Genomic DNA, 12,260 nt, shown 5'->3' on the forward strand with positions numbered 1-12,260 from the left:
GTTAATGCCCAGAGTACAGGCATTAAACTATCATATCATTGTAAGACAGTGTGGGTCTGCTACTTTTTTTATTCCCTTTCTGATATTCTGACTTTGAAGCTGCCTGCAGAGAATGCGTATCTCTGGGAAGGTAGGTGCTTGCACTGCACTCTGCCTTCTTTGTCCCATGGGGTGTTAAGTAACGTAAAATCCTAGTAGCCCTCAGACATGCTGAATAGTTATTTCTTTACGTCTCTGAATTTCTGTGGTGTTCAGTCTCCTTACAATGGTTTTCTTTGCATTTAGGATGGCTTCCTAGAGAAGCTGAATTCCAATGAGTTTGTTGCGCTTTCTCGCTTGATGGAAGGCTTTATCTTGGATACCGAACAGATCTGCGGCAGGAAAAGCATGTCCTTGCGAGGAGCGCTTCAGAGTCAAGCCAACAGATTTGTGAATAGATTCCATGAGGAGAGGAAGACGAAACTAAGGTATCTCTGGGTAGAAGATTGTTGTGTTTTTACTTGAATAGTTTTATCAGTCATACGCCAGGCAAACACAATATTTTATTGCCTAGAACACTAGTAAGCCCCTTGTATCTAAGAGCTGAGCATGAAAAAGAACTGTATTAGGACTCAGTTATTTTCAATTGGTTTAGACTTTTACCGTTTTCAAAACTGAATATCCTCCAACTGGATTGTTCTACAGTGACTTAAACAAGCACAGTAATACCAAGGGGGAGTACTCCAGACTGACGTTGCAGGGCAGATTTGCCTTGTCTCAGGGGTTAACTATCTTCAGGATAATTCACTTGCAACTGTTGCTTTTTTTTAAAAACAAAAAACAAACAGCAACATTAAAACCCCACAAACCCAAAACAAGCAAAAAACCCAATGCAAAAATCCTACAACAGAAACAATTAAAAAACCCCACTTGTGAAACAGCCTTCCCAGTAACATACATCAAGTCTTTTTGTTCTCATCCATCAAAAGCTCTTAAAATTCTGGTATTTACACATCACTTCAGTGGCAGTGATCTCATAAGGATCTGTATTGCCTAGTGTAGTCTTTTACCCTCTGTGACAGATCAAATGAACAAATTGTGAGCTCTCTGACCAACCTGGTAGTTTTCTGTTTCTCTACTGCCAATTGCCAGGCACCTCTTTCTAATGAAGATGGGTAAGATATCATTTTGTGCCACTGGTGCTTGTTTTTTAAAAGAAAAAATTACTGTACTTTTGATTCTGTGGCATTACAGTCAGGAGAAGTGTCGAGACAAGGAGTTTCATTTTCTCAGCCTCCTCTCTTTTGTGTTAATAACTAGTCTGCTTTTGGACAATGAGCGCTGGAAGCAAGCTGAAGTTCCTGCCGAATTTCAGGATCTTGTTGATTCGGTGTCAGATGGCAGAATTTCTCTCCCTGAAAAAAAACCAGCAGGTGGGTATCTTGCAGTCCTACTGTTAACTGAATTTATTGTCAGCAAAAGCTGCTGTTGAATGTTGATGGACGTATTCTGACGTCATTAGAGTTCTCTGCTCGCTGTCTTCTGGGGGGATGAGAAGGAAGCCAATACCGTTTTTTCTTTTTTTTCTTATTCTTTTTCTTTTTTTCCATTTTTTTTTTTCCTTTTTTTCTGTTACTGGTATTGAAACTTCTGGTGTGGACCTTAGAAGATTATTTATTTAGCTTTTGAAAGCCCATTTAAGGGTTAGCACAGGGAAGGAGCTACTTTTTATACAAGTATTCCCAGTGCAGAGGTTTACAGCCTTGGCACAAATTCAGTCTTTCCCCAGAACATGCCGCTGAAGCGTGGCAAGGGAGCGAGGAACGCGTGCGTGTGGTCAGCCCCCCCTGTGTTAAACAAAACTTGCTCCTTCCCACTCCTTCATGTGCCAGGTGTTCAGGTGAAGGCAGCGGGGCTGTGTGACTGCTCGTGAAGCGAACACTCGTGTACGTTCAATTATTTATCTTGCCACGGAAACCTCATTTGACCTCCGACAAGTCACTTTTTTCTGCTGATGCCTCACTTCCCCGTGTTTGAAATGGCAATGCATAACGCCTTCTGACCTTGTGGGGAGGGTGCCCGCCCAGTACCCTAGTGATGGGTGTGTGTGCGTGGCTGGAAGAGGAAGAACATGTACCTAGAGGGGAAGGGAAAGGGCAGTAGATGAAGAGGAAGAAAATGCAGTAATGTCACGGTGGAGAAACCCCAACCCCTCAGAAAGAACAACAGATACAGAGAGCGTGTTGGGCAGCTGTCCCCCCAGTTAGGGAACAGGACAGCACAATACCTTCAGGAACCATTGCTTGGAAAGTAAGCGCTGGCAGCTTCCTTCAAGGTGATAAAGAACTGGTGGCATCAAATATAGCTGAAAAAGCTAAGGAGGAAGTAGTGTGATGCTAAAATATTAATATACACAGCCAATCGTGTGAGAATGTACGATAGAAAACCTAGTGACTGCTTCCGCTGTTTGTAACCTGTTGTATTTTGTTTCTAAGTGCATACTGACTGTGGGATTTTGAGTGATTTGTGATCTAAAATCCCAGCAGATAATAAAGTGACTTCACGGGTTGTAATAATTATGATGGGGGAACAACTATATAATAAATATTGTAAGACAGCAGTGCTTCAAAGATGGATTGTGGTTTGGTTCAAGGCTTAGCAAGGGGACACTAGATTTTTAGAAACTAGCATTTTTTTGTGCTTGTTTTTTAGTTTAACTCATTCCTCTTCCTTTCTTGTTAAAATGTCTAGCTACTGAAGAAAGAAAGCCAAGTGAATTCCTTACTGTTGAAGGACAAAAATATGCAACAGTTGGGTAAGATGCACTCTTTTCTCTTTAGAAGCGGGTTAGTTGGCAAGAACTTTTGAGTAGGACTGTGCTGAATGCTAACAGCTTTAGCAATCACATTTAAATAAAAAACCCTCTCCTTCTACAGACTAGTTTCTCTTTAGTTCCCAAGCAGTTCTAAAGGATTGTGAGCTCTTCTGTACATCAAAATGCTGTTTCTTAGAGTGGCTAGGGTGGAATTCATGGTTTCATTGGAATATGTTTGGGGTTTTTTTTCCCCCAATCATTTAACGGAAACACAGTGAAGAAAACACAGGTTTGTGTTCATAGCACGCTGTTGTTACTTCTTGCAATATAGGTTATCTCTGGCAAGTTCATAGAATTCACCACTTTCAGCATAAAAAATTCCTTCCTGCTGTCTGCCCTCTTTTAGTTTAAAACCGTTGCCAGGACCTTCCTCCAGGCTGAACAACCCCAAAATCCATGAGTAAGATAACAGGATGCCTGGTTATCTTACTTAGAACAAGAAATACGACACGGGCTGTCTCAGAAGCTGCATGTTCTGTTTCTGCGTATCCTGACTGCGTTGTGTTGGAAAGTAGGTTGTTAAAGCTGCTTATACCAAAGACATTTTAAAATACGTGATACTGTCATACTTCCATTTAACAGCGTGCTGTGCTTCCAGACACTGTGAGGCTTCAGCATTAAATATGCATGGGAGTGGTTTTGGGGAGAGAGAAAAAGCTGGAAGATCTCCCTCCCCAGAGCCCTAACATCAATTTACGCCAAACTTAACTAATGTCTTTGTCCAGCTGTCACGGTAGGAGTTGCTTCATGATAATGCATCATTGTTCAGTTGGAAACAGAAGCTGATGGCTCAGAACTTCTTCGCCATCCAACTGATACCACTACAAAGAATATTTTGGGTCAAGTAGGAGCATTTGAACATGCTTTAAAGGATAAAATTTACTTAATAAATGATATGTTTGATAATCCATCTCGCCTCATTTGGAACTTGTTAAATTTAGCTCTGTAAAGCAGTTGTCGGCTTCATATTGGTGCAAATATTTGTTTCAGTTCTACACACTTACCCATGCAGTTTCGTTTTATTTAATCAAATAAAAGGCATTCATAAAAAAAAAAAGCCTAGATGTTCCCCCAGAATTATCCAGGTGTTTATTTTCAGGTGTTCATCATCTTTCTGCACTCTACTGCCTAAAGGAAGAAAGAGATTTAACTTTTTGAAATGCCTGAGTATCTACTCTCAACATTTGACCTTGCCTTAGTTTTCCTGCCTTCTGTGTATTTGAATTTCAGGAACCATACCCGTTCTTTGTGGAGCCCTCTTAATCCCATCCAGTATCTCCCAAATTCTCCAGTAGCTGCTGAATTCAGGGGAAATTACGGGTGTTGAGCATCTCTGAGTATTTGGTGCTGTTCCTTCACAGCTGCCTTCTCTGTTTGCATTACATCCTTTTCCTTGGTGGATTTTTATACTTGCTCAAAGCTGACCAGAATTACACAGTAATATAAGAAAGGAGCTTTGGATTTTTTGTCCTCTGCCATCGTTTACGTGGAGACTTCTAGTTCCGCAGTAACATTTTTTGGAGATTAAAAAATCCTCCCGATGAAACGTAGAGATTTTTCTCTCGTATGCATTAAGTACTTCTTCCCACATGGAACCATCTTTATGTACCTCTCTTTTCTAATGTTTTACTTGTACTTCAGGTCAGTCAGTGGGTTTATTTAGTGCTATAATCTCTAGCATTTGGTAGCTTTCTGTCAATGTGACTGGGCCTGCGTTTGCTTTTTCAGTGTCTTCTGTGCACTGAGACAACATTTTTGGCTGTTTCCTCTCTTGTAGGACGGTATTGCTGTTAATCAGAATAATCCTCGAGTACTGCCAGTGTGTGGATAACATCCCTTCCATCACCACGGACATGCTTACCCGCCTGTCTGATTTACTGAAGGTAGGACTCCAACTGTGCCATCAGTGCTCATCGGGGTATTCAGGGTGGAACACGTGTCTCGCTCTCTGTAATGCCTCACATGCTTTTATACTTTCCTATAAATGATATTAATTGTCTAGAAATGATTGCGTTTGTTGCTGTGTTCGGGATGCAATTTGTTGTGTGAATTAATTTTGGGAAGACTGTCTTTCCTCTTGTTCCCCTGGAATATTGGAAATCCCATCTAGCGGTGTCTGTCATAGCTGCCTGTCCTTCAGGCTGGGTATAGGATTAACACTGCTGGAGAAAAAGCAGTTTGATCCCGGGTACCACAGATACGTCTAAATTCAGGAAGGAAATGAGTCCTTGGTTTTTACAAGCCAGTAGAAGCATGAAAAATGGTGTGGGATGAAGATTCTCTTGGAAAATGTAAAGGTGATGAAAGACCAGATCCTTTTTGCCGTTTATTTCTCATTAGAGAAGAGGAAAACTGGTAAAGCACAGATACTGTAAGTAAACAGTAATAAAAGAACCACATGAATGCACCTTAAAATGGAGATATAGGTAGGTAGATAGGTAGATAGATAAATATGACTTCAAAGCTTAGCAGTTAATTTATTTCAAGTTTTCACTTATGTCTTTGCCCACAAAAGTTATGTCAGGTATTAGAATTCTGAACATAAGCATCATCCATAAAAGATGAACAGATTCTGCTCTCCAGAAGTGTATTTTACAGAACGTCAGGGACAGGGGAGTAAAAACACACCGTAGGGGATGGAGCTTTAAATAACCTTCCTCTTGATTGTTCTTATCTGAATAACTAGATGCAAGACCACCCCTCCCTGCAGTCATCATTCAGATTCATCCAAACCTTCCTCTTTAAGAGCACGATCCAAGGCAAATCAGTCAGTCTGGGCCTGGGGATGCTCCTCATCCACTCTCCTCCAAATGCTCCTTCACTCAAGTCTCGAAACACCTTTGCTCAGGCAGGAAGAATAGCAGGGAATGCCTCCAGCTTGGCCGACTTCGCATCTCTGTGTTACTTGCCTCTCCCTACTGTATCTTATTTTCTAGCCCTCTGTAATTTGTGCTTTATTCCTTGGCATTCCAGTATCCTATGCGGTTTAATTACTGCATAAATACCGTGTGGCAGCAAGGTGCCATCCTTGGAGAGATGATGAGAAGGGCTAGCAAAAACAAAAGCTCAGTTTGAACAAAATAAGAGCCACTCACCATGCCCTTGCAGGTCGCTGCGCTTTTTGTTCGGCAGCTGTCAGAACTAGCACGCTTGGAAGGCAGCAAGAGCTGCTCTGTGTTTGCGACAGAAACAGCAAACTGTTCCCAGATAATCAAATTCCTGCCTGTTTCGAACTGTGGGTGCAACCAGAGTGAAGTGAATCGCGTGGATGGACAAAAACACGGCGGTGATTCCCGGAGTGGCTTGGTTGGTGCAGACCAGAGAAGGTGCAGTTGTGCTGCTGCAGCGCAGACGTGCTTTCCTCCAAGCAGTCACAAGGAGGGGGTGTTGCTCTTTTGATGTTTGTGCCGCTTCCTCGCCGCTTTGTCTTCAACGGGGTGTCCGGTAACTCTGCAATATCCATGACAGCCAGGGGGACGGTATGAGCGTCTGACATCCTTTACAGACCGCGTTTGCAGTGGTCTGCCCTGCGGCCGAGGAGTTGGCACTGACGAGCTAAGTCCCTCCGAGGACCTCAGGCTGCGCAGGACGTCGCTGCCGTTGGCTCGCAGGATCTGCTTCCGAAGTCCACCAGGAGGCATAAGACAAGGGCTTGCTTTTCAGGAGGAGGAAGAGGAGATGATGTGCACGTCTGACAGTTTCAGCCCCAGCTTTTGCCTGAGAGCAGAGTGTGTTACACCTCTCTCAAGTCAGGGGCCACATGTAGCCCAGGTTCAGTTTTGGCACTAGGTCTGGGTTGCTTTTCGCACCCTGGATACACTTCTCCGGCAGCTCAGAGCAGGACTCTGGGGCTCAGGGTGTGTCTTCTGTGGTCCTGAATTTTGTGACTGACTCCAGCCAAGAGCCAGAAAAATTGTCTTCTGTTTTCACTCAAGGAAGGTTGAAATTTTGGGTTTGTTCTTGCATTATTGTGAAGCAAAACCTGTGAAGCAGGATTGTGGCTCTAAAAAAAAAAAAAAGTAGTTCTGTGTGAGGGGAAATCCTCTGTGGTGTGGACACAGAGGCTGCAGGACAACCTCATCCCAATTTGTGAATCTCCAGGTGCGTGAGAAAAGGGCAGCTCTCTGTCGGTTTTGCCTCCCAGTTTCCAGCACAGCGCCAGCAGGACAGTTCTGTTCGAGCATGAGCCCTGTGACGTCTGTTCTCCGTTCAGTGCAGGAACTGGGGACAGCAGCAACAGCTCCTCAATGTCTGCGCCATCACCCAAGCCAGGCTAGAATCTCTGGAGTCCCAAGCTGGGTGATGAAGCAGAATTCCAGAATAAGAGAGAATATGCTAACAGCAGCTGCCTTACTGTGCAGAGACTTTACTGGCCTGTGTGTATTTAGTGATAACTTTTCTCCTGGAGTGAAGTTGGGAAGATCAAGTCATGAGTTGTCCGTTATACCCAGAGTTCTTACAGAGCTGGTTTTTGTCGTGGCTTAACACCTTTTGTCCGTCATTTCTTAATCTCAGTATGTGGCAGGTTACAAACACAATTCAGCCACCTCAGCAGCAGCAGGCTTCAGGGCTGTCAAGTTTTCTTTTAACATCAGCAGTGGGAAAAGTTTGGAGTCAGAGCAAAAACTTGTTCTCTTGGTATTTTCCATTCTGATATTACACTCGTCTATTTAGCAAAACTAGTAAGATCCTTGCCCTGTACTCCATCCAAGGTCCTGGTTCAAGAAGTACATTTCATGGATTTTGAGTGCAAAGCCGTGTGTGGCTTTCAAAGTAAGGCTGAACATGGCTGGTCTGCAGCAGGTCTGAGCTACTGCTTTTCTCTCGCACTGAGAGAAGCCTCACCCAAAGGTCTCAGAGAGAAGCAGAAATTAGTCCCTGAATTGGAATCACTGAGTATCTAACTGTGTTTTTAATGGCAGTATTTTATTTCTGCTTCCATTTGCTGAAACGCTGCTTTGAGTGATTTAGCATAAGCTGAGACAAAAAATACTACGGGCCAGTGACCACTGAGGGTGGTGAAAGTGTTCCTTTTTGATTAACAGTTCTGGACTCTTCTGCAGGAAGGAGTTTGTGAAACTCTGGTACTGGACTTCACAATAATTATTTAAACTTGCAAAGTTGTGTTGATGCTGTATCTGAACTGTGGTTATGTGTAGTTGTTGAAGAGTCAGCGTGCATTTTCATTATCTTTTTCTTTCTCACAGTATTTCAACTCCAGAAGTTGCCAACTAGTGCTTGGAGCTGGTGCGTTACAAGTTGTTGGTTTGAAAACAATCACTACAAAAAACCTAGGTATGACTTTCTATATTTAAAATGTCAAAGCTTGTTCTTCTGCCTGTTAAAAAAGAACAACACAAAAAAGCCCTAAACATTTAAGATAAGCTGTGTTTGTGCCATGCCTGGAGCACAGAGGGTGGTAAGAACTTTCTGGTTAGGGGATAAAACAGGTATAAAAAAAACTAGTGAATTGTCTGTTTAAGGGGTGTGCTAAACCCATCAGATTCCTTGGCTGTCTAGTGGACCACTTGAAATATAAAGCTTCGGTGTTTTACATGAAGAAAATGTAAAAGAAGTCTGCAGGCTAGCAAGTTTTCCATGGAAAAATGTTTTAGCTGTGGGAAGGTGTAGTCACTTTTTCACCGGTGACCTGGGCACGCTTGGGATGCAGATCTGGAGACTGGAGGCCCGTAGGCGCAGGGCTGCAGCCCAACCCGTCTCCCCGTGCGTTTTGCTGAGCCCTGCTGTCCCCTCTGCCCTGTGGTGCCGTGTTCTGTAACGCCGTGTCCCCAGCCAGCTCCTGCGGGTTATCGCCGCCTGTCAGGAACGCACAAAATGATTTCTGTGGGTGGCTCGGAATGGAATAACTAGTCTTTGTGTGGCTCACTGTCCTGGCGCAGTCAGGTAACATAGGGCTCTGTGGGCTGAATCCAAACTGTGATTTGGGCTTAAGGTTTGGGTTTAAGATTATGATTTGGGCTTAAAGGTTTCTCATTTTCGGTGTGCAGCTATTGAGCTGAGTTGCCACCCCCACCTTACACACCCGGGCTGCTCTGGCTGCTCTGAAAAGCCGAGCAGGACTAGTTCCATGCCCAGTTCCATGTTACGGAAAAGTCTGACACACTGCTGGAGACCCCTGGTTTTAAACTGTCTTCTGAAATCAAGAGCTTTTTTGCTTGATGGGTTGCAACAGGTGTTTGCACTTGCAGTTCCCGTGTTTCAGGGCGCCCCGATTACCAGTCTGCATCTCCCCGTTTAAAAGGGAGGAGCTGGAGAAGGATGGGTTGAGAGGCTTTTCCTCCTAAGGGGCTGTAGTCAACACTAGTGACTAGACACAAGCGAGAAGAGAAAAACTGGGTCAGGCCTTTGCTCCACACGGCTTGGCTGGTGTGATGGTGATGCTGGCACCGCCGTACGTCCTGCTGCTGCTCCCTGTTGGACTCGGCGGGGCTTGGTTTTGGGAATCCTGCTGACACCGGGGGCAGGAGCAGGCTGTGGGCAGCCCAGCGCTAGCAGGGCAGGGTGTCTGTGTACAGCTCCTGCAGAAGAAGTACTGATGCCTTGGGAATGTGGCTGCTGAGGTCAGGTAGCTGATGAGTCAGGTCTTTTGAGATCTCTCTGATGTCTGCGTGTGCTCAGGGCTCCAAATGTCAAGTAGACACTTAAAGCCTCTCGTAAAAGTAGTCCCTTAACCCGTATCTTAAAGAAGTCGGGTGTGAGTAGCCAGGTACTAGTCTGGCCTCTTCACCGGGCCGGGTTTCCTAGTGGAAACAAACACTTACATACTTTTTTTCTTTTTCTTCTTTTTTTTTTGATAAAAAGGCATGTTAAACTGTGTCAGATCTGTTATCTGTGTTAAAGCAAATACAGCCTATACAAAATGGCTCTTCCTGCATAATAATATTTCTTTCCCTCTCTCGCTTCTGGATTTACAGCCCTTTCTTCACGTTGCCTACAGCTAATCGTACACTACATTCCTATTATCAGGGCTCATTTTGAAGCTCGACTGCAGCCGAAGCAGTTTAGCATGCTCAGGCATTTTGACCACATTACGAAGGTAATTCTTTCAGCATTTCCTAGTGAAACACAAAGTTCTGCTTTTCAACTTTGCTCTGAAGAATACGAGTGCTGTTAGATAGTAAATAAAACCTGCTTTCTTCCATTACAGGATTATCACGACCACATAGCTGAAATTTCAGCCAAGCTCGTTGCCATAATGGATAGCTTATTTGACAAACTATTATCCAAGGTAATGATTTATGGAAATAATTATAGACTCTCTAAATTGCAATGGGAGATCTCGTTGTATACAGTGTAGACATTTCAATCGGAGTCTTAAACTTTCGTAATTAGGACTTGTTTGAACTTCTTAAAACTGTATAAACACGAAGCTCTGTGCTGTACTTGTGAATGTGTTTTGTCTTAACATTTGCCATCTGGATGTCATTCGCATTCACCCCGCTCCCCCTCCCAAAAAAAAACAGCAAAAAAAAGTTCTTTTTACTCCTTCACAGCAGCGACAGAAACGCTTTGGAAGGCGCAGATGCTCTGGTGTTTAGAAACTGAGGGGCTCTCCTACCCTCTGCAGTTTTACCCACTGACAGTTTTTGTCTGCAGCCAGGCTGAGCCAGTTCCCGTTTCCTGCTCTTCCCAGCGGTGCCGCTTTGGAAGTGGGGAGCGTGTAATTTCCTGCAGCCGAGGAAACGGCAACAAAACTGCTGAAGAGGAAGAGTTTTTGGAGAGGAAGGACCAGCCCATCAGTTGGGCTGCAGGCCTGACACTTGGAGGTCTGTGCTCAGCAGTTCCAGCTGTGTAGCGGAAGGAGCAGCTGTCCCGGGCAGTGCCGTCGGTGGTTTTTGGTTTTGGGGTGCTCGGCAGCGGAACAGGTTGATCCTGGGCTGGATCCACTTGCTCTGACTCGCCCCAAGGCCGAATACGCTGACAGACACTGCCCCAGGCTGGGACCTCCTGGGCCCACGGATCTGATCGATGGAATGCAGGAGCTTTTAAAGCTTGGTGTTGTGCTCTGAATCTTTTGCTGTTGCATGAGAGAGATGCATTAATTCTTTCGTGACAGATCTGATTGATTGGCCTGGGCCAACCTCTTCCTTGCAGGAGCTCCTGAGAAGCGACAGGAGCTCCCTGGTGGAGCGCGGGCTGGAGGGGACTGTGGCGAGGCAGCTGTAGCAGGCAGCACTTCTGGCTTCCCTCCACTTTCTGTTATTTCGTTGTTTATTTTATGTTGTGTTTTTTTCTTCTGATGTGTTTCTTTGGGCTATCCAATAGCGTCACCTAAACTTTGGGGGAAGGGGGGAAGCCAAAGCCTTTAAATTAGGATTCCCATCCTGCTGTTGTGTTTACACTTTTTGAGTTTATGCCCTTTTCTAAAGATCCAAATAGAGATCGACTGCTTTTTGGGTTTGGGGGTTTTTGCCTCATGTTCTGTGGAGTAAAGTAGCTTTTTGGTCACTACCTTTTATCTCTTGAGAATAAAAGACAAATGCAAGAATTTAGATGACTGATAGTAAACAAGTTAGCCCACAACAAAGCAGTAACAGTTGATGTTCCTCATGGTGGTCAGTAAGTATCCATCCCTTACTGTCCTTCCGTCTTTACAGCTCATTCTCCCCTTGTGAACTGGCACGAGATAAAAACTGAGAATATTTCTGTCCTTTAGAGCTCTGAGAGGCTTGAGTCAGAGCGCCTGGCTCAGGTGAATGCAACCCACAGAGTGCAGGAGAAAAGGGGACCGTGTGCTGATTTGCCTCCATTCCTAACATTCCCCGTAATCTGGCTCGTCTCATTCGTGAAACGATGAAATCTTGGCACCGAGGGCTGTGAGGAACATAAACCCGGGAAGTTTGCAAATGGGCATGACACTGCGGCTGTGCCAGCGTGTTCTGCGTCTTAAATGGTTTTTGGGAGAGTCCAGAGTCTTGCAGATAAAGCGATTCCCTGCTTCAAAGTGTATAAATCCGAATGAGCGAGCGAGCAAGTTTCACAGCAGTGCGTGTCCAGCGCGCTTTGAAAACCAGCCTTGCGTGGTCTGCAGACCTGCTCTGTGGGAGAGGAACGGTTTGGTCCGGTAGATGGGATGTGGACCTGGCACGCGGGTAACGTGGGCAAGTTATTTGTGCTTTTCCAGGCTCTGCTTCCCTCCAGGAGCTCTGTGGAACAGGAGCTGCGAGGCGTTTGCCCAACAGCGCGGACAGTTCCCAGCAACTGTCTGTTAGCGCTGGCGGGGAGATAAAACAGGAGCGGGGGGATTCAGCAGCTATAATTAACAAGTGCAAAAGGCATTTTTAAAAAGAGATAAATGTGCATGGAAAAAATCCACGGCGAGCTCTTAGCTTCTCTTGGAGCTTGCTGTCTTGTGACTGTTTGGACAGTAGAGCGGGGGATTTTT

At 44.8% G+C, this 12,260-nt stretch overlaps 1 protein-coding gene across 2 annotated transcripts in view; it reads left to right on the forward strand.

Moving 5' to 3' along the window:
- Positions 1-12,260, forward strand: part of VPS54 (vacuolar protein sorting 54 homolog (S. cerevisiae)) — a 38,745-nt gene that overhangs the window by 21,513 nt on the left and 4,972 nt on the right. For both annotated transcript variants that reach the window (XM_009877607.1, XM_009877609.1), the window contains exons 13-19: positions 286-467; positions 1,300-1,412; positions 2,731-2,794; positions 4,632-4,737; positions 8,062-8,149; positions 9,790-9,911; positions 10,023-10,103. In XM_009877607.1, coding sequence (XP_009875909.1) covers positions 286-467; positions 1,300-1,412; positions 2,731-2,794; positions 4,632-4,737; positions 8,062-8,149; positions 9,790-9,911; positions 10,023-10,103 — 756 coding nt within the window. The remainder of the gene's footprint in view (positions 1-285; positions 468-1,299; positions 1,413-2,730; positions 2,795-4,631; positions 4,738-8,061; positions 8,150-9,789; positions 9,912-10,022; positions 10,104-12,260) is intronic.

This window comes from Apaloderma vittatum, unplaced genomic scaffold, assembly GCF_000703405.1.
Source record: "Apaloderma vittatum isolate BGI_N311 unplaced genomic scaffold, ASM70340v1 scaffold6911, whole genome shotgun sequence".
NCBI classification, from domain to species: domain Eukaryota; kingdom Metazoa; phylum Chordata; class Aves; order Trogoniformes; family Trogonidae; genus Apaloderma; species Apaloderma vittatum.